The following is a 25,974-nucleotide window of genomic DNA, read 5'->3' as shown; positions in this document are numbered from 1 at the left end:
ATTTTTTAACCTTGTTTTTAGCTCTTGATTTTTGTGTTTTATTTCTTGTTTGGTAAAGGTCTTTTGTTTGTAAATGATTTTGAGAAGTTTTGATAACAGCATGCCAATGGGCTAAGTCCTAAAAGAATCAAGAGGAGTTTCTTAGGCTTAAAGGAAGAAGGTTTAAGCTTTTATCAAGCTCTAAGTTATTTTTAATAGTTTATTTTCTCTTATTTGTTAATATTTTTATTTGTAAATATTTTCTTAATTTTTGACCTTGTACTTTCGGGTCAAGTAGAATAAGAATTTATTTTCTTGTATTTTTATTTTTAGGGATGTAAATTATATTTTATGAGAGATGCAACTAGAAAAGGTTATTTGGATTTGTTAGGCTTAAATAGCCCATGAGCACTACATTCGTCTCATGTGTGAGACGTCCACTTGTTTGAGAACTCATAAGCTATTCAAGAAGCCAATATGTTATATGGTCTTGCCTAGTTAAATTTTAGACACATGCCAAGTGATAACCTTCCATTAACTTTTATAAATCTAGGATGGTAATATGAGTCACATTTTTCTTGTCTTTCCATGTGGCAAGCTATTAGTGACTCTCCTAGATCTAACATAGTGACATTTAGGAGGAGAATTTTTTAATTTATATTTTATAACTAGGGTTAGTAGTCTTGAGTTCAAATTAACCTAACCTAGATTACACTTAACCTAGGTTAGCTTAAGTTGCACCACAAGCTACCAAATCTTATATATACTTGTAACCTACACTTGGATGAGTACTTTTAAGCATTTGAGAATAATATTCAAATTTTGTACTCTCCAAAAGTCTTAATTCTTTCTCTTATCTTTTATCAATCCTTGTGCCAAGTTCTTTACTATTCTTACTTATCTACTCTAAAAAGTGGTGCGCCTCACCTTTTCTTCTCCTTCATTATTTTCAAGTTTTTGAAGCATTACAAGCCCATAAAAAAGGATTGGGAGCACATTGAAGCTAGTTGAAGAGATTCATCCTTCATCTCCAAGTTAGTTTCATCAAAAATCATTATTGATGTCATTATTGGACTATCTTAAAGGTTCAATTTATTTAATATTATTATTAAATCTCAATTTTTACTTCTTTTGATATTGATATTGATATTATAACATCCCGCACACACCAGAATGAAAGATAAAAGATCAAATCATATTCAAAGAAGTAAATGAAGACTTATCAAGAATGACTCAATTTGATCGATTCAAGTTAGTTTTGCTCAATTTGCAGTTAGAGGCAATAGTTTAACTATTGAGCATGCCATGTGAAGGCCTATATTTTTTTATCATTGAAATTACATCAACGATAAAGTTTATTCATTGATGGTGAAAAGTTTAGAATAATATGTATTATTTCTTATGTTCAAACTTGTTGACATCATTGTAACTCCTATTCATAAAAAAAAAGTGTATTTATTGAGAATTGTTTTTATATATAATTATTGAATAACAATTTTTGTGACACTCTACTCCACATATATCATTTTATACAATTCAATAATTGTAAGAAAAAATTAGTAAATTATACTAAATAAATCAATTAAATTTATATACATAAGGTAAACTCTTTTGGTTGACTTGTCCCGCAATATAACTCTCAATTAGGTACATTATGTAGGCTCTACAATAAGCTTTTAACTGAAATGGGTTGGTTCACTTGGGAGTTCTTCTTTTAGAAATTCTCTCAATCACACTAGTTTGATTCTTCCAATCTTCAAATCACCATTTTTACATCATAAACAACTTATTTTCACCAAAATAAACAACATGCAATCTCAATAAGATCTAGGATCGTCATTTTTTTCTTTTAACACTAAGAAAGTCCAAAAACTTAGAACAATAATGTTCAATCTTTTAATTTTCAACATTCATGTCATCCAAGACATGAACACATCAAATTCAACGTATTCATCAAAGAAGATTAAATTACATATTTTTCATCTTTGCACATCTTGTGCTAAGCTTGGAAAGATGCTAATAATATTCATTTACTTATCAGGAAAAAGAAAAAAAAAACAGTTCTAGTAACATAGTTATTTACTATCGGTTAAATTTATCAAAAATTACAATAAAATCAATGAGTCTTGTTAAATAGGAATAGTAATTTTTTTTAATAATTTTTAGTCAATAATAAAAAATGTGTTTAAAATAATGTGTTATTATCATCTAATATTTCTTTCTTGATGTAATGTAATAACAATATGTATGTTTGAATATCAATTTAAAACTACATTCAACAGAAAAGAAAAAAGAAAGAAAAAATGTAAATGTAATTTTTTTAAAAACAGCTCACTCAATTAATTTTCAAATACATTTGTACATTTACATTTTATAGCCTTTGGAAAATGTTGGAGGGTAGGTAGGATCTGTCAGAAGGGTCAGTTTGGGTTGAACGTGGCAAATCTTTACTTTTACATTGGATCTCATTATTAATATTCATGTGAGAAAAGAAAACACCAAGATAATCCAACCCAGTTCTTGAGGATCGAGCTTTCATGCCGAGGAATCCGGGGACAGGTCAAAGGAGAATGCTGAAACACCCTTCATTGAATATACATGATATCAATAAATAATATCAACCATCGAAACCTCAATTCTTTCTTTGTTATGTGTATAAATGACACTAGGCACTTGCTATTCCTTTAATTCTACTTGGCCATAGCACATATTATACAGCTTTCGAATAGGCTATAGTTAGATCCAATATTAGTTTCAAATATCCAATGAGACTATTGATACCTGCTTTGTTTCTTTTTCTGATCCTTACCTTCAATGTGACATGCTTTTTTCAAGGGGAAGCACTTATCAGTGAAGGAGTTGTGGCTTCTGGGAGTTCTTCCACTTCTGTGAGTTTGCATCTCTCCTCTATATCAACCTCTTGATATTTTTGTTAATTGTTCATTTAATCTATGTAATGGGAGTAAGTTAAATACAATTTTAATGAAACTCATAAATGGTGAAATGGAGCTGTGAATAGGATTAGATCATTTTTATTATTATTATTGAAGAAGCAGTAAATAGGTTTTAACTATGCAGACAGCTGGCTGTGAAAAGCAAAGGGGTGAATGCAAGGAAGAAAGTGTTTTCGAGAATGAAGACTACGTCTATACCAACTCCTTGCCTTAGATGGAATTTGTAATTTCGATTTGTTGCTTAGGATTACTTCATATTATTTCCTCTGCTGGATAATGTATTAACGTTGTTGAATTCATCCAAGATTGCCACATTGGCAATTGTAGAGGATCTATAACTTTTATTTACAGTTTTATACTCGTAACATGAATTAGCTGATAATTAACTGCTCGTCCCCTGATAACAAGGCACAAACACAAACATTAATTGTGAAAGCCACGAAGTTGTTTCTTTAATTTGAGTGTTGAACACTTGTGGGTTGGTTCATATAGACTAACAATAAAATAACATTTTTTTAACTATTAAAATGGTTAATTTTTAAAAATATTATTTTTACAGGTTGGTCTGCAAACTTTTCAGCTGTTCATATGTACCCGCTGCATACATGGATGAGGACTTTGTCTGATGTGATCTAAGTTAGCACGAACCATGAGTAAGCCGCAACACCGTTCCTTACCTATATTGCGTAATTAATGGTTATAGAGCATTAATTGCATAATAAATGCGAATCAACGCTAGCATTTTCCTTTATCTTACGTCATTTTTATAATAATTTTATTGGACTTAGACCCTCATAACGGGTCTAAGCTTTTAGGTCTTACCTTACTGTGTAGATGACACTATATGGTGTGTTACCTGCTGAGACTCCTAAGACATATGCTTCTGTCCTCGGCCATGGCCCTCAGCTCCGATTCGAGGTCTTCAGCCCCATATATTGACACTAGCTCAAATTATTAGAAGTAAGTTTTTGCCAACTCGAGAATTATCCGATAATCCGAAACCCTTCCGGTATAATTATTATTCTAGGTGCGTGTCGTATCGGTACTATAGTACTATATATAAATGGGTGATAATACATTTAACAAATTGGGAAAGGGTATACATGGAAAGCTAAAGGCTAATTACCAGTAATACAAACCAACCAGTTACCACTTACCAGTAATAGCTAACGGTAAAAGATGGCGGGAGAGAGATATTTGAAGCCATTAATCAAACAGGCAACTTGAAAGTCAAAATAAGTTGTGTGATGCTCGTGTACAACAGTGAGTGAACCTCAAGTTAGATCCTCTTGACAAGAAACAGTAATCACCAAAAACTGTAATTTGGCCATCCAGCAAATGTAAGGCAAATACATACATTTGCATTTTCATTTGACAAATTTATGTACGTCAGTTACATGAAAAGCTTCCCGCTGTCGGACTATATTGGAAGCTGCACCATACCATATGGTGATTACAACAATAATCGCTACACCAATGCCTATAAAATTTACAATATGGAGGTAAGAAGAAAAAGGGTAATAAATGTTATAAAATTTTGCAATAAGGGAGCGTGAGGGGGTCATGTTAATTACAAAAATGTGGCTCGCCAATTGGCTACCTCAGCCCGATCATTTTAGCAAAATAAAGGAGAACAGAAGCCTCCAGCATAAAGCCTCAGCACGTGTTGATGTCTTCCAAGATGTTAGCTCTTTGACCTCCTATTCATTTTGAGGCCCCGGAGGTTGACTTGTAACCATGAACTTAACATGAGCTACATATCCATCCTAAATCTGCAACGGGGTAACATCAAAAGAAATAAATAAGTATATGGAGCAGGTCAAGGACCCAAAACAGTGTTCAACAAGAGGGCCAAGAAACCAAAATCCGTGTAATATGATACAGATCCTAGAATGCATAGACCCACATTAATATACTTTGACCATAAATTAAGAGGTAAACATCAGAATTTGCTTTCGTCAGTCATTCACTTACTAACATCCTGCAACCACTGAAATAACTTGTTCAGCCAGGAGAGAAATCTCCATTAATGGTCGCAATATTGGCTTGACACTATATCTTGACCCAAAGCCTCAAGACAGGGTATGAGTCTCTTTGCTTAAAATTTGTCCTCCGCCGTTAACCCATTCTTATTCAATGCAAGGCTTCACCACTCACACTTTAAGAACTGGTAACATTCTTTTAACTGTGAGGATAGTAGGTCTCTCACATCTAAAATTTGCAAGTTGCATGTTTAATCTCAGACCATAAATCAATTTTCATATTAAAAACCAAAATTTCAGATAAGTATCCAATTCCCAACCATTGCGGGGTCTGGTATGAGGAGGCTCAAATGTATGCAGCCTGACCACTGCGAGCAGGGAAGCAGAAACATAGATCACAAAAAGGACAGCCTATTGCACTAGCCTCTTCCATCTGTATGTCTTTGGGATGGGTAAGAAGTGCACAACCTTACCATAAGAAGTGCACAACCAGAACAGTTGAACCCATAGCCACCACTCACCACCAGTTCACAACTCAAAAGGCATAAACAAATACCATAATGAGGGGAAAGAATTGACATGTCAAGAACTCGCCAAAGAATCTTTATGACTACCTAATTGGCGTTTTACATATTATCTTAACATGGACATATCACATCCTAAAATTATAAAAAATAAAAATTACCTAGTTGGTTCTTATGCAGTCCCTGTAATCAACCTTTCCCTTTCATCTAGCTTCTTGATCTTCACAATGCCAAAGAGAACTTGAAAACCAAAGATTGCACAAAAGACATATGCTATAGTGGCAGGCACCTGAAAAAGATGGCATGTAACTGAGGAATGAGAAAGTACCACTACCACCAAGATATCAATTAATTGAATAAAAAATAACTACAAGAAAGATAAGTGAGATGGTAACAGCTTACCCTAATTGAGTTAAGATACAGAATTGTTGCAAGATTTATTAGGCTCCCAGCAGCTATTGCCTATTAATTGACAAAAAGGTAACATAAATACGCATTATTTCACTAACTTTACTCGTCTTTTATCATATACATATATCATATATATAATCTGAAGTGTCGATTCTAAAAAATGATGCACATGGTTTACAATAAGTACATACATGGAATATACTTTGTTCAAGAGACAATTCACTCTGAACATACATCATTCACTTAATATCTCTTGGAAGAAATTAAGAATATAGATTGTTTTATGCAAGTTAAAACATGTTGATTCATGCCTGCAAAACACATGATAATACTCCGACATGCAAGGCTGAATGCACACACAAATATCCCAATTTTTAAAAAACTAATAAAAAGAGAACTTCAAATCTTTGAAGGCAGGTAAGCTTATTCAATGTAGTGAAATATTGCCAGAACAGGAAGCAGGTATCCATTTTTATTTCCATAGTTAATGAGTTGTTGCCATTGCAAGGGTGATCCAACAACAGCCAACTGGCTAACAATAGATACGAGATAATAAATTTGAAAGAAAAAGCATAGCTACAAAAAATGACAACAGAGTCAACAGACTATTAAACAGACTCAAACCAAATCCCAAGAAACAACTAAACTTATAATTATATTATGTTAGAGGCCATCCATACTCACATTCCCTATTGTCTTCTGGACAGTGGCAATACGCTGGAATGCCCTCTCAGATTCCAAAGTTCGGACTCGGAGCTTTAGATCACCTTGCTCCTGCACAAGAATGAAGAGTAGGAAAATATGATCTAGAATACCAGAAACCCAGAACAAACAAAAGATACAAATCAAACAAAAACCTCAAATCATATCAACAAAAATCTAATGCAAACCAATTTTTGGATGATTTCAGCAAGCTTTTCAACCCTTTCAGCCTGTCTAAATAAGTTGTAAAATGCTTGAGATTGTCTGTCCCATCTCTTTCGGAAGTCCTGTACATTCAGAAGAAAGATATGAGAAAGGAAATCATAATGCTTAGATGAATTCAACCATTACAGAACAAGTTTGTAACTGCCTTTATGATAACTTCAACTCCTGCCTCACGGAATTTTAGCAACTCCAGAGCATAACTACAGGATCAGGAAAGCTGAATGTTAGATGCGCAAAGCTTACAAGTTAAAACATGTAATGTATAAAAAATTAAAAAATTATATACTGTGAAACAATACTCACGGTTTGGCAATCTCAGTAATATCAAAACGAGGATCGAGGCCCTTTCCAATGCCATCCAACACTGCAAATACAATGTTGACTTGTTACCTTGCAGTCACATGCATAGAACATGCAAAGTAACACAAAACTCTTAATATTCACCTGAGAAGGCTCTAACAACAAATGTGAATGTGGCAGGAAACCGAAAGGGCTGGTCTGCTGCAATGGCTAATAAATCCTCACCTGTTTAAAATATGAGCTATGAGTAAGTTATATAAGCCTATGAATTCCATAATGTTATTTAACTAAATCACGTTGGTTTGGATGAACTGATGAAATGGGCATGGTAAGGGAATATTTATTCCTACGTTTCATATGTTGTGAAAAGAAATAAAATGACGACTTTATTCCAAAAAGATTTTATACTTGAACAGATAAGTCAGACGTGATGGGCCAATTTTAGAGCATATTGGAATGGAATTCCATCACTCCAGTAATGGAATATATATTCCCATAATTGTACACGAATGTTCCTTCCCATTCCAATGACTTAACCAAGCATGGGAACGGGAATGATCCATTCCATCTAGCCAAACTTGCATTCATTAATAGAACACAAACACCCAAAATGAAGTACTAAAAGTTCTGACACAGAAAATTTTCTTATAGTTGACACAGGTAATGTCAAACTTTACAGATGAAATCACTTTAACCAATCGGGAAAACAAACCAAGTTCAAAAATCATAATATATAGAATTGTATATAACTAATTAACGTTTCACCTACTTGATACCGGTTAAAATAATAAGTTACTAACCCATGACCCATACCCAATAGCCCAAACAATATATTCTTCCCTATAACTTGTCTATTTTTATCTTCACATGACTCATTTCACGAACAATATTGTATGCATACATCCAAATAATCTAAACTTAAAGACACACTAGACCATGTGCATTACCAATAGCAGCCAGACGTTCTTTCTTCTTCATTACTTTTTCCTCTTTGCTTAATGGCTTTTTGAATCCAAGTTCAGCTGTTGCCATCTCTCTCTCTCTCCTTTGTGCAGCCAGACGCTCTTCAAAACTATAAAATAATAATGTTGAAAAGCTAAAGGTCAGAGATTGTAGTGGGTTGCTAACATAACCAATCAGCACCACAGACATGTAACTCTGGTCTAAACCACAAAATACTAGAGCAGGGAGAAAATATTAGCTTAAAATATCAACAAGTGGTCCAAAATTTGCAGTAACAATTTTCAAATAAATATCACTACTTATTTCTCTTTTGGAGTGGAAAAAAAGTTAAGACCTTTGATTCTTTGAGTTGATGCAGTTTGATTCTACCACTTGATCCAACCCTAATATCACTATATTCTTGACATAACTAATCAGGACAGCCAAGTATTTCAAGCACAAATCCGTATCAATGAGAAAAAATTTCCTTGCCCAAGATAAAAAGTTTAGAATCTCCTATTCAGAACTCTTCTTTATAAGTAGTTTTAAGCTTCCTTCGCAGGTATTGCAATCAGTAATCTACAAACTATGTGATAATATTGATTTGCAGAAATACTACTGCTGAGTATCTATAGGTGTTTCTATTTTATGAATTCCCACCAAATGGGTTTAATTTGAATAAAATACCTATTGAGGAAGAACTGTGCTGTTCGTTTAACAGCAGTCATATCTCCAGTTGGGACAAGAACACCCATTTGAATCATTGCTTGAAGGACCTACATAAGTACACAAGCTTCATTTGGTAAATAATTTAAAATTGAGAATGAAATATGTTAGAATTTTCATCGTATTATGGAACGCCATCCATAAAAAACAATTACTTTACCTTTTCTGGATTCTTCTCATAAATTCCATAAAAAGCTTCAAGTAAACCTTCTCGGATATTTTGACTGATACTGTAGGGTGCAATATCAATCATAATAAGCAAATGTATTCATCTCACCAAGAGTAAAATGCTCGACTTGTAATTCATATTTTAAATATACAGAAAAGATAAAGAACATACCTTCCCATCATTCCAAAATCATAAAAGATCAATCTTCCACCATTGACATCATCAACTGCAATATTTCCAGGATGCTGCATGAACAATGTAAATATTAGCTACGAGAAGCATCAAATTGAACCTCTTACGTGATAATCACAAAAATATGAGAATTTATGCATCCTCATTTAACACAGTTTTTTCCCTAGAAAAAGGGGAAAGAACTAAAAACATGTCAGGGCAGTATAATAACGAGTCCCTAACAGTTTTGGATGCTTGGCAGTCACTATTCCTCATCACATGAAGGAAGTTACTTCTAATGCCCCTGTGATTAAGTCCTAAGGAGTTTTCCCACCCAAGGCAACAAGTTATAATCTATATGAAATAGGCAGCATGCTAATTGTACCTCAGGCAATCGACGCTTGAATGTTGCAGTATATGAGTAAATTCAAAAATAGAAAACATAACATGTCGGCTACACAATATTATTTACCAGCTAGACAATCCAAAAGAAACACTAATGTTGTGTTTGGATTAGAAGTGAAATAGAGAGGAAAGCAATAAGGACAGATATACAATGGATGGAATCAAAAGAGAAAGAGAGGGTAGAGTAGAAAAGATGTGTTGTTTGGAAGAATACAAATATGAAAGAAAGAAAAGAAGAAATTTCTCTTCACTTGTTTGAAAGAGTGGAAGAGTGGGTGAAAATAAATAAATTGTATAAAAAAGCTTTTTATAGTAGCTAAAAAAGTTAAATTTAAATTAAAAATTAAATTTTTAACAGTATTATTTTTTTATTAACATAAAATCCTTTATTATTTTTTGCTATAGAATTTTTTTTTTTTTTTTTAAGTCAAACAAACATTTCCCTCCATTTTCATGGCAATCTGGGGGAGGGGTTTTTTTTTTAACCAACCAATAAACATCCTTCATATTTCTCCTCTTAAACAAACAATGGAAATTTGGTAAGACAAAACTTAGGTATAGTATTATAGGTATTATTGGTGTTGTTCTCTAACCAAAATTAGAGTTTCATCTCGACAATATGCACTTACATTTAATGTAGACCTCGATAATATACATTATGTATATTATCAAGGTGAAACTCCAATTCTGTTTGGAGAACAGCCTCGAGAGTACCTAAGGTAATACTATATCTAAGATTTGTCCAATTTGGTATTCAGTCCTATTTCATTTCATTTCCTTCCCCTTTATTTACACTTGAAACAAAATAGGACAAAAGAGTGAGATAACTCAAACGATTCAGCAATTCTCAAAACAAGAACGCACGGGGTCAGCGTGGAAGAAACCGTGTGATAAAATCTGCTCCAAGTAAGACTCAACAGCATATCGTCCTAACCTATAGAAGATAAGGTAGCCATTATCAGTTATTGAGATGCACAGATGTGTGAGGTAAGATGCCAGTAGTAACTTTGCTTGAAGAAATTTGGATGCTATTAACCTTTTGCGGTCAACACCCAGTTGATCTAAAGCTTGTATTTTATTTATTTTAACCCCTGGAACATACTCCATTGTCAGAATCTGCATTGAAAAAATATCTAAATTATAGATAAATAAGAAAGATATCAAAAGTAAAAACAGGAAAGATGTATAGCTGCTATATATTATCTACGAGAACTTATGGTTAAACCTGTGGAGTGGTATAATCCCAGAAGATTGTAGGGACTTTCACATAATCCAAGTTCTTAAAGTTACTTGCAAATAGTTCTGCATTAGCAGCTTCCTTGGTGTAATCAATCTCCTGAAAATTGTTAATCCATGTTACATTAACAGGATCAGATAAAGTTGAGGATGTGCAGAAAACATGTGCAAACATCATACTAAAACGAGAACAAGATCCACAAATCAACCCCTCCAAACCGGCAATGTGCTAACAAGTTCCTTTTATACATTACATTGGCTAGGCACTAACAATTGAAAAACAATAATACTGTTGAAAGTTTTATAAAACAACTGGTGACATATGAAATTCTCAATAAGCATGCCTCTTGTTGAAGCATTATAATTTCACCTATAAAACAAAATTCCCTATTTGCCATTTTTACTCCATCACCTAACCAGGTAAAATTGTTGGTCACACCTTATCCCTTCTGTCAAAACAACTCAAGTAACACTTTCATTAATCTCCTTTCTGTTTGAACAAAGAGCCTCTTAATCAACCTTCAAAAATCTTTACTAAAATTGTTATAAAAGTCTTCCATGACCTAATGGTACTTTATTTCCCATGGGGAATTTCAAAGAGCAGAGTCAGCTTCCTTACCCATCCCATGCACCTGAACCTATTCAAACTTTAGAGTTGTGATCTGATGCAATCTCTATATTTGAATTCACTACTGAAGAATGACATATTAATGATGGAGAGCCAGTGAGCCACACATGACTTTCTTAAATTAATCTCAAGTAACTGAAATTGCAACAAGAAGATTCCAGAGTATCATCACCTGATATAAAACAGAGGCACACTCATCATAAATAGCAACCCAATCCCTCTTTGCACCATCTGATTTAGGATCAATTTTTTGAAGATATTCAGCAATAACCTGGAAGGGTTATAAAAAGAACCAAGTATCAATATCAGTATTTAATTCAGTTCTGCAAGCCTTTATAGTTTATAGACAGGAAGTCCTATTATAAAAAATCCTTCATGCAAAGAAATAACATTAAACAAAGTTCAAAATTTTGAAGACAACTTGCTAATCTTGGAAGCTTACTAAAAATAAGAAGAAAAATTAAGAAGCAAGTAATACAATAAACAAACAGTAATATCACATTTGCAAGCAGCACTAGAAGTGTAAGCATTATATGAAATGCTTATAGTAACACTGACCCTCAAGTTTTTAAGATCAATATCAAAAAGATCTTTAAGACCAGGCCTTTGCACTTTAACAACAACCTCCTGTCCCCTTAATCTCGCACGATGAACCTGACCTGCATTGGGTAAAACGATATTCAATATTACTTTCCTTCTATGATTGCACATTTCTATTACCAATACACGTAAAGTAAAATATTAATTACCAAGACTTGCAGCAGCTATTGGTTCGTAGTCAAACTGATCGAAGACACTAGCTAAAGGAGCACCAAGTTCTTCTTCAACAATAGCTATAGCGGTCTCCGAGGGAAATGGAGGAACTTGATCCTGAACCCAAAATATCAGGTAACTTAGGCTTTAAAGAATGCAACCTAAATATGTTTTACTCCTCTATTTAATCTCTGTTTTTTGTGTGTGCACTCAAGATTATTTTTTCATCAGCTTTCTAAACTCTAATTGGAACATTCACCCCCAATTAACTACATAAAACAGTACCAACTGTTACTAAACTAAATAGTTTAGGTAAGATTTACAACTAACACCTAAAGAATACAATAGCAATGCCTCTTTACCCAACTTTATAATAAGAAAATTTGTTTCTCATGAAACTAATTAAAACATAAATCATAAATGCGCTCAAGTCAAGAAGAATTTGGTAAGAAAATATCACATGGTTGCTTAGAAAATAACATTCAATTATCAAAAAAAACATCAGATTAATACCCTCAAGAACAAATGTCCCCATAGGGGTTCATAATATTAACAGTCAAATTTCCGAGAACATTAGCAGTTGAACACAGGCAAAATAAGCACCTCTAACAAATTCCAAAGTAATTTCTTTTCTTTTCAACAATTAGATGATTTGAATTCATAAGATCATTAAGAGGTTAAAAGAGTAATATATATATACAACTAAAGAAGGCCATCACGAATACAAAACAACTAATAGAAAGGCAAACCACAAATAAAGATATAATTGAAGAACAAATCTAAAAGCTAGGGAAATTGTCCTATTCTTCTGAAAGTATAAATACCATGAAAGAATTAGATTTTAAAAAAATGCAACATAAATAATGTTCAAAATATCTCTATGCAAGGAAAAAAATTCATAAGTTCCATCCAAAACTCTTATTCAACCTGAAGTTCAGACAACTGGTCAACATATTCTTGTGGAAGAATGTCCACTCTCGTGGAGAATTGCTGGCCGACTTTGATAAATGTAGGACCTAATCTCAGAATGCTCTCCTTCAGCCACTTGGCAAGGGTCTTTCGCCTCAAGACCTTCTTTTCCTCTGTCATTCCTCCTGCAAGTAGTATCTTTGAGTCAAATAAAAAACAAACAGTCACATTGCTGAGACTCCTCAAAATTCAATGAAAAGCATTTCATATTTCATATATTAACAAGTTTATTTGTTGTTAAGAATCAGTTTGCAAAAAATAGACAAAATTGATAAATATCATAAATTCATAATACTGAGATTAAATCTTAAGGCTCTGGTATCCACATGGACATTGATAGTGTAGTAACTAGTAAGAATCAACTCTGGCTAGCATAACCAACCTGTTATACTTTTCAAACTTCTGGACTTCAAGTTCATATACATAATAAGAAATAAATTAGTTACAAACTCCAAAGGCATAGTTACAAACTCCAAAGGCATATAACACAGCAGGATTCTAAAGCTCAAGAAAAACATATCTAAATACTAAATAATCAAACTATGACTATAGGTATAACATATGAATAACAAGTGGCAATCAGGAATAATAAATTCAGCAAAATACCAAAAAAGCAACAGTCTACCAAGATTACAGAACCAGATGGTGAAAAAATAAATAAATAGTAAATTACATGGAACTCGCATACTCCCTAATTAAACAATTGCTCTTGGTTTCCATTTTCCACCACCAACAGTAAACTTCTCTACCTTATGTTAACATCGCTTGTAAATTGTCAATGATTGTAATTACTCAAATGCTCATTCGATTAACATAAAACATTAGAACTTCAACATGTAAGGAATGGCACTTAATTGCATCAGCATTAGAATATTACTAATTCTAGCATCCACTACTGATAGAAAACACTCCCACTAGTAACACAATAAATGCACTCTGCATTTGTTTATTCATAAAACAGAGCCCAAACGCCTCCATCATAAGTACCCTAAGCCTCATTTCAGAAGAACACCACATTCGCATCATGGCAAACAACAAACCTTTATAAGAGAACTTCCGACTATTCAGCCAAGACTTGAAGATAAACGTTATAACAAAGCCCCAAATCTCCAACGTTCTCTGGATCATGGAGTAAGTCTTGAACCTGCTCCAACGACCTCCAGGAGCAACCGCCACCTGTCAAAACAAAATCACAAGTTCATCTCACTCATTCAATCAGATTCCAAAAACACTAATAAACGCCTCACGTGAGAGTCAAAGACTAATCCTTTGAGGTACTAAAATTCATTTTGGAATTGACCTTTCCTAATAAATGTTCTTCCATAGACACGAACCTGAGGATCGAACTCTTGAAAAACATTGTACGAGTACAACTGAGTAAACACTCACTTTTGGTGCTTGAATTGGGAAGAAACTGTCATATTGGTCCTGGCAACTAAGAAATTGTAAAACTTGTTCATGAAATGTAGAATAAGTCTTTAAATTTGATTCCATAATGCCATTTTAGTCTCTGAATGTATATCAATATCTTTTACACACACATTTTTTTTTTTTGAGTTTTGTACTGATATGATTGTATATTTACACATTTAGGGACCAATTTGATAATCTCTTAGTTTCCGATACTGATATGATAATGCCTTACGAATTCAAGTACCAAAACGGTTGTTTATTCAATAGAGTCATATTCATACCTCAATCGGTGTTTCCTCACTCTGTTTTTTGAACCAGGCGTCCTCTTTCCCAATCTCCTCCAACCTCTTCTTCCTCCCATCCTCACTCCGCCTCGACGCTTGGGCAAAATCTTCCAGCACTTCCGCCGCCACGCCGTTGCCGTTGCCGTTGCCGTTCACGTACTTCACCAACCTTCCATTCGCGGTCTCACTCTCCCTAACGCCGTTGACGTAGGCGGTGGCAGCTCCGTTTCCGGTCCACTTGACGTCGTTGACTCTGTCGATGACGGCGCCGTCTTCCTTGACGGCGCGGGGAGCGACATTGCGCCTGGAGGTCCGAGAAAGGGAGGAGAAGGTAGAGAGGGAAGGGCGTGGTTTGGGCGGTGCAAGGAAGTTGAGTTGGAGTAGGAGCATAGAAGAGGAAGAAGAAGAAGAAGAAGCCATAGATTGGTGAATGAGAGAGAGGAAGCTGAATTTGATGGCGCGTGGGAGTGAGAAGAGTGGAAGTGAGAGTTGAAAGTTGAAACATGAGAACAAAAAGAGTGTGGTGATGAGGAGGACACGTGGCAGTGAAAAGATGAGCCATGAATTGTGATTGGTTAGGGTTTTGGCGAGTGGTGTTGAGCCACAAACCCCTTTGCTTGCGTGGAAGATATTTGGACGCTTTAAGCTTACGTGTCCGCTCCCATGTTTAGTCCAGTTGTTATCCACGCACGGCTACCCAGCCCAGAACGATACCGTCTCGCTCGCCTGCCTTTCTTTTTTTACTAATTAATTATCATTTTAGTTTTTTTTTTTTATTTTAAATTTATATTCTACTTTTTTTAATTTTATAAAATTATTATTTTTAATTTTTGGATTTACCTTTCTGATCTTTCAAATTTAAATTACATATTTTTAATCTTTAAAATATAAAAAAAAAAAATTTAACTTTTCAAATTTAAAATTCGTCATTTTAATCGTTGTGATTTTAAAAATATTATTTTAGTTTTTTTTGGATCAATGATAACATAATTAACAATGAGACAAATTAAAATAATTTGACAGTACCAACTAATTGATGTGATGATCTCACCGATAATGATACTAGTAATAATATAATTAATACAAATAAATTAAGACTATTTTGTTGTATTAGTTGTGTTGTTACTCATAATGACATTAATAAAAGAAATTTGTGTTATAAATTAAATAATGACATTTAAGTAGATGGATTAAAGTAATAAAAAAATTTATATTTTGAGGACTAAAAATACATGTTTTAAATTTGAGAAATCAAAAAGATATATACAAAAATTAAAATAAATTTTTTTTTAAAATTACAAGAATTAAAAAAATAAACTTTGAATTTAAGAGATCAAAATAATAATTTTTTATATTTTAAGAACTAAAGTCACAATTTTTTAAATTTTAAGAGACAAAAAAATACATACCTCAAATTTTAAGAACTAAAAACATAATTAAATATTAATTAATTTATTTATTTATCTTTATCACGAGTATTTTTTAGCTTATTAGGTCATATACTAATTTTATTTACGTTATTATCACTATAGTTGATCTGACAAATTTTCATTCCGAAAGAATTGAATACGAATTCTTCGTTATCTAAATCTTTGATTATATGTGAAATGCATTTACAAATTGTATTCCAATTATAACGATGACTAAAATAAATTATTAGTAACGTGATTACAAATGTTTTAAGTTTAGGTACTAAAAGTCTTTTATATAATTCAACAAGCATAGTTGAGGATCGGAAACACAACATAAATTGTTTTCGCAAACGATTTTTGCTTATAAATTATATAGGAATGGTTATGCAAAATGGACAATTTTGGTGTACCTCAATACAACACATACCGTGTACGTAGAATTTTTTTTGGCTAAGGTAGTTTATAATATTGTAAGTACATATTTTGGCTTGAACCAAAAATTAGTTTATGATGCTACAAGTACATAGTGATTTAAGTAGAAATTAGAAAATCATAATGGGTATAATTATTTCAATGGGAAACTACACTAAATTTGTAATTTTGCGTACAAGTTTAAATGATATTTTTATTACATATTTGTAATGAGTTAGCAAGTCCAACATGTACATGGTTGATAACTTAGGAAGCTAAAAATGGAGTAGGAAACACAACAGTTTTGTAGAATTAAATTCTTTTAAATTTACGTTTTAAGATAATATCAAAATTAAATCTTACCGTAATGTTTCCTAAGTTTAAATACACAAGAAACTATACTACAAAGATTTTAGATAAAGATCGATATTTCTCACATATATTATGCTATGTAATTTCTATATGAGAGTTTAGGGAACTTATCCGTATCCACAATGCAGTGCAAAATTTTTCTATCGGTGTTTCTCCATTCTGCAAAATCCCTTTGTTAGTTTCTACGATGGTGTAGATAATTTTGATAAAAATAAAATAAAGTTGATTCACCAATATTTCTTATGTGAAAGAGAATTCAAAGGGAGCAAATTAAATTATATGTAGTGGTGGGGCCTTTTTTACAAAGATAAAAGGAAAACCAATTTCTTTTCTATAACCTCTCTTTCAATTTTTTTAATACTAAAATACTCTTTCACAAGAAATAATTTATTTAATAATTATTTTATAAAGATTACGTGTATTTTTATGAGACATAATTTTATTTAAATAAATAAGACTATTATGAGTAACAAAATTTTTCTTTTAAGTATTTAATATAATTGCATATTATAACTAAAATCCATTATAACTAATTAAGCTGATTTAATGATTCTAAAACAATATTTACCGACTTCAATACGCTTTTAAACTCAATAAATTTATCACAGTAAACATTGTTAAATTTAAAGTCATTTTATAATTAAGATGAGTCATTATTAAATTAAAATAATCTAATTGAAATAATGTATTTGGTTAAGTATGTTATAACCTTAAATTTTGAAGCATGATTCCTAATTGAATCCTCAAACAAACCCCATCACTAACATTGGTAGCTATAGGACCCTTAAAAGGAAGAAAGGAGGAAGGAGAGACCAAGGAAGTTAGCTTGGGAAAACACACTTTGTTGCAGAGGGAAGTGTCACCACCAAATGTTTTTCTTTACATTGGGTTGGAACTTAGTGCAACATCAATGGATCTGTTTGGCAAGTAACGACAGGCACAATGTCAAATATACATGAAATTTAATAAAACTTCTCTACCTTTGGCAGAGTGTGGCACAATTTCTTCTCTTTTTCTAGAAAGGATGCACACAATTTCTTCTATTTCAGCAAAAAGAGAGTTTGGACATATTTTTTTCTAATTCATTTCAGTACAGACAAATTATTTTTCAATTTAATCCAATTCTTTGAGCTGATTGGAACATGAACACCCCTAACAATGATTGAACAGAAAAATTCTCCATGTTAAGCAAGGGTGTCCAAAGGAAATTCATATGACATTTCACCAATTTCATCTTAATTATGAAAAAAAAAAAAAAAGGGTAATTTTTGTTGAGCCCGAATCACTCAAAAAAGTAAAGTCATCTCTGATTGATTGGTCACAAAACTGGAATTTTCTTTTTAAAAGAGATCACAAATTTAATAATACTTGATGATGCTAAATCAATTTGGTTTAATTTTAATGATACTTGATGTACTTTATAGTTCCAATAATTTGGTCTTGTTCCGGCAAATTGATTTAGCATGACAGCTCACATATACATTGAGTCCTGTTTAAATCTCAAAATAGAATATGAGAAATCTTTAACAAAAATGGGTTAAAGAGAACATGAAAAAACTTCTTGATTGACTTTGTTAGAATAACTTTGTAATTGATTTGCAGCATAATTTGGGAAACTGGGAAGATATGTTCATGTTATTGACAACATCTGGATGGCACTATTCAGCATGCGTTTGTACAATGAATGACTATAATGTGACTAAAGCAAGGTTCCTTGTTGAGACCAATGTAGAAAGCCTCGTGGTCTCGTGCTACCTACCACCATATAATTTAGGTGTAATCTTCGGTGTGAAAATAAAGAAACAAAAGCATCACACCCTTAATATATACACACAGAAATATCAAATCACACTACTACAACTTATACTAAATATTATATTATCGAATAATTTTACTATCTCATATATATATATCATCAAATTATAACTATATATTATTTATTTATTTTGTCAAATTTAGTCAAAATTAATAAATATTAGCATATAATCAAAATGTTTATTTTTCTTCGTGTACAATAGTTATGAGCAAATATAACCATGGAGGGATCTATTACTAATTCTATAGGACAGTTGTCTTCACTAAAATTCCAATTTTTCTTGACATGTTATATATTATATAGATATAAGTATACGCACGGATCAACAACCAACCTATGAGCAACTGTCCCACTAAAATTTTAATTTTTTAAATATAATATATAGATATTAGTAATTATATTACTCCCGCTCATAATAGATATTTTAATATTATAAAAAAAAAAGTTTAATTACGATTATTTTAATATTCTCACTTTTCTTGTTGACTTTTTACACCTCATCCCTTAAATAATATTATAATATTTTAAATATCAACTTTCTTTTTATTTTCTATATTTATCGAGGAGAAGTTCATCCATTTTTGTTTAATTTTATCTTTTTAAATATTGTTTTGTTAAATTTTATCTTTTGAACTTTTTTTTTAAGATTTTGACACTAGATATTCATTTTAAAAAATATTTTATAAATATATGTTCTAACAATTCATTTTTAGAAGAGTTTAATGGTCATATATTATTAATATAAATTTTTTTACACAATTAACCAATAAAACATAACAATTTGTATGACCTTTTAAAATATACATTTATTATAAAAGTCAACAAATTTATCATTTAAGGTGAATTAAGATTAGATTACTATGTAAAAGTACTTTACCCTATCAATATATTACCATTCAACCTTTTTTAGAATTTGGAGGGATTAATTGTCTTTATATGAAGCTTGTAGAGACCAAACAACATGTTGTATCTCCGTTGATGAATTTACTTTTATAATTAGCTTTGATACTATTAATAGTATTGAATATAAAAAAAATAAATAAACATCTATTTTCAATATATGGATATTTGTAGAGAATAATTATGATGTATATCAAAATTTTCATACTTTCATAATTAAATTGGTTAAATTGATCTTAGTGAATTCTCAAAAGCTCTAATTTGGAAATTATTATTCTTGTCGCTTTTTCTTTATTCCCTACCAAACTTGTAACAAAAACATATTAAATTACATAATTACCTTTGAATCTCATTAAATGAGAAACAATTATTTTCTTTTTCAAGAATAGTATTAAAACCGAAAACACATGTTTGTTATGACTTAATACACAACAAAAATGTATTTTTGAAACATGTTATTATGGTCGTAAATTAAATATTATAAGGGATGAAACGTAATATTTAACCTCAAAATTTTATTTTTTTAGACATTTAACATTTTCAAACACCCAAATATTACATCACCTCTTCTTTCTTTCAATCTCTCTCAAGGTGTCTAAAAATGTTTTTCCTTAACCTAAATATTAGTTAGCTATTAAAAGTTAAAGTTAAGAAAAAAAATTATAAAGTATAATCAATTTATAAAAACTTAATATATTTTTTTTAAAACCACACTCGAATCTTAATTTTTTTAAAAAAAATATATATATATATATTGCATATGATAGTGTGTGTGTACATATAAACGAAGAGAATCCCATGACTATTATAAATGGCCTGCTGCAGTTGTGAGTTCTCATCAACATGACGTTTTCATTAATCTTCATCTCTTTCTCCCTTTAATCATATTTCTCACTTCTGATTGTGATGTTATCTGACTTTCTACCATTCTCTGAAAGCCGGCATGTTGACAAGAAGAGTTGCAAATGGTACATATTATAACTAAAGTATACTCATTGGGGCAATATCTTCAAATTGTTTTATTCAGTTGTCAATAATCCTCAATCTACCAGCATAAGCACAAGAGAAGACTATTATATTCTCACATATAATATGAATATTTAATCGGTTATGATGTAATCTCACTTCACGCATCAAGCTATCAACATATGCAAACAAATATTTTCAAACTTTAGAACACAGAAAAAAAAAATTAACCTTATAATGTATGTGCCCAATTGACCCAACTCGTTGCATGTACTACTGATTTCTCAGCAAGAATGCCACAAATAGGAAACGATTTTGGAATTATCATTTTAACTTATACCTACATGGCAGAGTATTCCAATTAAATAAGTGGGTATTGGGTGGATGATGCAGAGCACTATATGGACAACTAACTTTACTTGTTCTTAGTGGAAGAAAAGGATCGAAACAGAAGTACAGCTAGCATACAAGTTTACCAAAAAGAAACGAACACAAGATATTTGAAGCCAACGAATAAGAAACCAGTAATTTGGTGATTGGTGAACAGCTAGAATAGAATTGGAATCTCAAAATGGGCTATTGCTGAAAATTGTCCCTTGAAAACACTTGCACATATACAATTCTAACTAAACAGGAACAAGAGGGTGCATGAAACGTTTTGTTAATCCACTTCAATTGGAGATAGACCAAATTTAACATTAGTAGATTCTAGACGGTAATTGTTAATATTTTGATATAAATTATAAGTTTAAGTATCTTTTTAGTCTCCCAAATATGAGATAAATTTGTTTTGAACTTTTAAAATTAAAATCAATTATTTTAGTCTTTATAATTTTGAAAAAATCTTATTTATTTTTTTGTTCAAATGTTGCTAACGAATCAGACAAATAAAATTTACTTATTATTAAATTTATCACATAAAATTTTTTAATTAATATTTTTATTGTATCATATTAAATTCAATTGATATTACATAAAATTTTCAATAAGTTATTGTCATTTATATTATCAATAATTCTAAAACATTAAAACAAGATTTTTGAAATTATATGTACTAAAAAAATAATTTTAAATTCAAATGACTAAAAACTAATTTGTCCGGGACAAAAAATATAATTAAACCTAAATTATAAATATAATCCTAGAGATAATTCAATATAATTAGTAAATAATTGAGTTCATAAGTATATTGTTAGGTTAGGAGTAGGAGTTCAATTCTTGATCATGTGTATAGAAAAGACTATTAAAAAACACAAAAACTCATTTCAATAATTTGTCCTTAAAAAAAGAAAGAAAGAAAGAAAGAAAAGTCTCTGAACTTATATTTAAAATTTCATAATTCAGATCTTGACAAAATTGCTCTTTTTATGTATAATATTTTATGCGTTGCATCACGTATGATTGTACGTTATTAATATAATTCTGGGTTTGACCTAAAAAAATTCCAACTCTGTCAAACTAAAATAGACATAATTATGAAAGAATATATACATGACTTAATCATTTTTCATGTCCCCTCCATCCAATAATTGAATTTTGTATGTGCAGCTATAGGTAGCTCTTGACAACAAATATCTAGGACAATACACATAAGAGCCGGTCCAATTAACATATATATTTTGAGTACATGCATGGTGGATTTGGCTTCCATGTGTCACAAGCCTGTTCGATAGCTTCAATCTGCGAGGCTCTGATGATATTTTTCCTCAGAATCATGCAGGTGAGACTTGACAGGTTGGAACTGATCAAAGAACCAAGCCAGTTTAAGACATATTCGTTAAGGGGAAATACAAAAAGCTAAAGGGTCTCTTTTTGTCTATGCATTTTCTTTTATTAATTAATTCATTTTCCTCACATTAGTTGCATTGTTTCAAGAAATATATAGTCAAGTGGAAAAGAAGAAAACTGGGGACTGAGGGCTGAGATGCCATGAGATGATACTGTCCTGTGATGGAAGAATCTGAGTGAGACAAAGCAACACAAAAGCATGGCAAAGTGAAAGCAGCATATATCCCGTTGCTTCATCTTTTTTAAAAGCCGTACAAAAATAACATATGCACTAGTACGAATAATTCAAGTTATGGGGTCTCGTTAAGAATTCCAAACTAATTTAAAGCCAACACCAATTAGTGAACAACCGAGGTGTCTTCTACCAAACATTTTTCCATAATCATTCTCTCATCATTTACTTGCAATTTCGAACAATCACAGGCTTTGATATTTACTTAGCTAACTACTATCTGGAATGCATTTTCTCTTTTTCCCAAGCACCTCGAGAAAGATGCCATATATGCTGCACAACACGTAAATTTGTGTAAAGTTGTTCTAATTTAACCAATAATTTTGAATTCGTGTCTTAAGGATGTAATTACATTAAAATCTCATAACTCAGACTCAATACATGTTGTCTAAAAGCAGATCATATATATATACTAAATATTTTACCAAACCCCAAAGACACAACTTTGAACTTAATCCGCTGCACTATACTCATGAATAAGTTCCATGCATATTAAACTTTGAACCTTCCTGTCACTTCTCTTATGTCCATCAAAATTTTGTTTAATCTATATAATAATCTCTTACATGACCAATTAGACACAAGATTCCAGAATGATATTTGTTTAATCAAATTGCCGACCCTATCTATTTGTTCATTTTTTTCAACAGGTGGCTGCAAATACAAATAAAAAAAAATTAAAAAAAATTGGTCTAATTAAACACACTTCTGACAAGGTGTTACATATGTTATTTGATTTAAATTATAAAGTTGTACATACATGGTCATTGAATAAAAGTACTACTTGTTGACGGGTTTAATAATAGTGATGCATTGTGAATATAATAAGTTTGATATAATTATTTAATATAAATTATGGTTTATATGATTTTTTTTGGATAATTATTGTAAAAATCTGTATATTTATCATTCGTATGATAAATTACGATTGCATAATGTCTATGTGTAAGTGTATTATTATTAAACCTTTGTTTACTTTTTTTTATATTCAAATTTCAAAAAAAAAAATCTAATTTAATCTTATAAAATCAATTTTTAAGATATAAATTATTTCTCACTTATATACAATATTATAGTCATTTGTTTAATCAATTTGAAATCTTCACAACAGATATTCTCAAAGAATTAAACATATCAATTATGATATTTACATTAAAAAAATAATTAATAAATAAAAATAAAAAAGGGAGAAGTGTGGGTTGAGACATTTTTATATGAGCAAGGGAGGGAGAGGGGGGCTCTTATATAAAGACCACCCTTATTGTGATCTTGTTCATCAATCACCCTTTGTTTTCTTCCAATATTCCACATCAAAGCACCTTTCCACTTTTCCATTTTCTATCCCCCACTTTTGTTCCCTTATTAAAGGCCGCATGCAGCACCTAAGCTAAGCACAACTTGTTAGAGAGAGAGAGTGGGAAAGGAAAAGAAAAAGAGTGTGAACTGTGAAGGTGAGAAACTGAGAATCTTGTTTAGCTTATTAAGTTCCTCTCTTGAATAACATGACAGGGAAGAGAAACCAAAACCAAAACCAATCGAGTCCTGTGGGAAGTCCAACATCTGGAGGCAACATCTCAGACAGCTCCTCCTCAAAGGAACAAGACAGGTTCCTCCCAATAGCCAATGTTAGCCGCATCATGAAAAGGGCACTCCCAGCCAACGCCAAGATCTCAAAAGAAGCCAAGGAAACGGTTCAGGAGTGTGTCTCTGAGTTCATAAGCTTCATCACTGGGGAAGCCTCAGACAAGTGCCAGAGAGAGAAGAGAAAAACCATCAACGGTGATGATCTTCTTTGGGCGATGACAACCCTAGGCTTTGAAAACTACGTTGGACCCTTGAAGCACTACCTCAACAGCTACAGGGAAACCGAGGGGGAGAAGAGTTCTGTGGCAAAACAAGAAGAACAGTACTCTCCAACTCACCAACAAAATGATCATGGGGTCGTGCATGAAATCAACAAGTTGTTGCCTCATTCTTCTGTCACAACAAACAAACCAGACTTCAACACTTTCGGTGGTGGCTTCTATTCTGTGGGGCCACAAGTAAGTGCTCAGAGTTATAGAGAGAGTTCCATGAATAGGGTCATTGCTCAAAGTGCTGCCAATGGTGGTGATCCTGATGATGCAAGTGCTAATAGAATGGTGCCACCCAACCTACGTTATAGGGTTGAATGGTAGATGTCACATGCATAGCAACGAGTTCTTGTTCCTTTCCCCCATTATATATATTTTATAATATAAATAATATTTTCATTATGATATAACTTTCGGTCTATACCAGGGAACAGATCAGTTTGATTACTTGAAATCTAATGATACATTTCACTCACCGGTGGAGAAGTTATTTGGTAGTTCAATACTACCAATTATCAAGTACTCGTGGTTTTAATATTAGAAAAATAATAATAACACTTGATAATATGTTATGCAATAATTTATTAGGAATTATACAATCAAAGATCACCTAATAATTTCTGTTTGGTGATAGTATATTAAATTATTATTTAGTTGCTCAGTGTAACACTTCATTGGAGTTTGGAGTTGTATAATGTTTATCTTGTGACATGATGAGTCTCTAAAGTGTTCAAGTCCAAATATTCACGAGAATATCTTAGATGGTATGGTAGAAGATTGTGATGCTAAAAGATGATCGAGTTCATATTCTTGATATTGATTGAGCTACCAATTGTTGTTGAAGAGATGAAAACTGAAAGGTTGTCTACATTCAGCTCTTAATTCAATTACCATCCTATAAATTACTCACATTATGGACATGTCACATGCTTACTATTTACGAAATGAGAACAAATTAAGGGAAACTTTTAACTGGCAATTCAGGAAGGTTAGGAATTGCAATCAAAATAATTCTTGTAGAATAGTGTCCATTGTTCAAACATCAATCTCAGTGGATAATAAATTTCAAGTATTGGCTCTCTAGTTGAAAAGAACGAATAATAGAAATGTTTTCACACGCTCCCGCGCGATACTTTCTGATCAACTACATCTGGTTGCAGTTAGTAGAAAACGGTATACTATTTGTGGATCAAGTCTTTGTATAGAGACCTATTGTTTATCATCAAGTGTTTTGTACGAACTTTATGAGTTCTAAAAAAAATTACATTAATTTTGATAATAATAAAAAAAAAAAGGAATTAATAATTACTTCCGCAGCTCCACATCTGCTTGTATTGTGTTACCAAACACACATATTACATCAAAATTTTCAAAGATGATCCTATACTCAATATAAGTAATAAATAAGTTGTTCATTGAAAAAGTATTTTTAATTTAAGTACAATTTAAGA

At 31.8% G+C, this 25,974-nt stretch overlaps 2 protein-coding genes and 1 long non-coding RNA gene across 4 annotated transcripts; 2 read left to right on the top strand and 1 right to left on the bottom strand.

Annotated features, from left to right (window-relative positions):
* The first annotated feature begins 2,232 nt into the window (after positions 1-2,232).
* On the top strand, positions 2,233-3,319 carry LOC145954603 (uncharacterized). Its single transcript, XR_014431835.1, has 2 exons — positions 2,233-2,867; positions 3,058-3,319. It is a non-coding gene; the product is annotated as an uncharacterized LOC145954603 (long non-coding RNA).
* A 936-nt stretch (positions 3,320-4,255) lies between these two features.
* Positions 4,256-15,262, bottom strand: LOC109799415 (protein ACTIVITY OF BC1 COMPLEX KINASE 8, chloroplastic). 2 transcript variants are annotated; one of them, XM_083069240.1, is made up of 21 exons: positions 14,771-15,262; positions 14,117-14,252; positions 13,035-13,201; positions 12,104-12,224; positions 11,913-12,013; positions 11,527-11,625; positions 10,716-10,826; positions 10,527-10,606; positions 10,355-10,424; positions 9,086-9,159; positions 8,906-8,975; positions 8,707-8,795; positions 8,025-8,149; positions 7,222-7,302; positions 7,081-7,141; positions 6,920-6,977; positions 6,741-6,839; positions 6,535-6,624; positions 5,842-5,901; positions 5,601-5,728; positions 4,256-4,705 (listed from the first exon to the last, which is right to left on the bottom strand). In XM_083069240.1, exons 1-20 carry the CDS (start codon positions 15,191-15,193, stop codon positions 5,612-5,614), a joined length of 2,232 nt encoding a protein of 743 aa, XP_082925366.1. In that variant the 5' UTR covers positions 15,194-15,262; the 3' UTR covers positions 4,256-4,705; positions 5,601-5,611. The 2 variants fall into 2 exon arrangements, with proteins under 2 accessions (XP_082925366.1, XP_020215557.1); XM_020359968.3 differs by having other exon boundaries at positions 6,923-6,977.
* Positions 15,263-23,947: 8,685 nt separating this feature from the next.
* On the top strand, positions 23,948-25,249 carry LOC109799387 (nuclear transcription factor Y subunit B-1). Its single transcript, XM_020359930.3, has one exon. It carries the CDS (start codon positions 24,173-24,175, stop codon positions 24,845-24,847), a length of 675 nt encoding a protein of 224 aa, XP_020215519.1. The 5' UTR covers positions 23,948-24,172; the 3' UTR covers positions 24,848-25,249.
* The last annotated feature ends 725 nt before the right edge of the window (positions 25,250-25,974 follow it).

This window comes from Cajanus cajan, chromosome 2, assembly GCF_000230855.2.
Source record: "Cajanus cajan strain Asha chromosome 2, NIPB_CcT2T_4, whole genome shotgun sequence".
Lineage (NCBI taxonomy): Eukaryota > Viridiplantae > Streptophyta > Magnoliopsida > Fabales > Fabaceae > Cajanus > Cajanus cajan.
This window is presented reverse-complemented; position numbering and strand designations above follow the sequence as displayed.

Bases quoted from the DNA above. Each gene is read 5' to 3' on its own strand.
- LOC109799387 (XM_020359930.3), top strand. From the start codon at position 24,173: ATGACAGGGAAGAGAAACCAAAACCAAAACCAATCGAGTCCTGTGGGA.
- LOC109799415 (XM_083069240.1), bottom strand. From the start codon at position 15,193: ATGGCTTCTTCTTCTTCTTCTTCCTCTTCTATGCTCCTACTCCAACTC. The intron at 14,253-14,770 runs GTATGAATATGA...TTGTTTTGACAG, and splicing joins GTGAGGAAACACCGATTGAG to GTGGCGGTTGCTCCTGGAGG. The intron at 5,729-5,841 runs GTAAGCTGTTAC...CATCTTTTTCAG, and splicing joins TGTATCTTAACTCAATTAGG to GTGCCTGCCACTATAGCATA.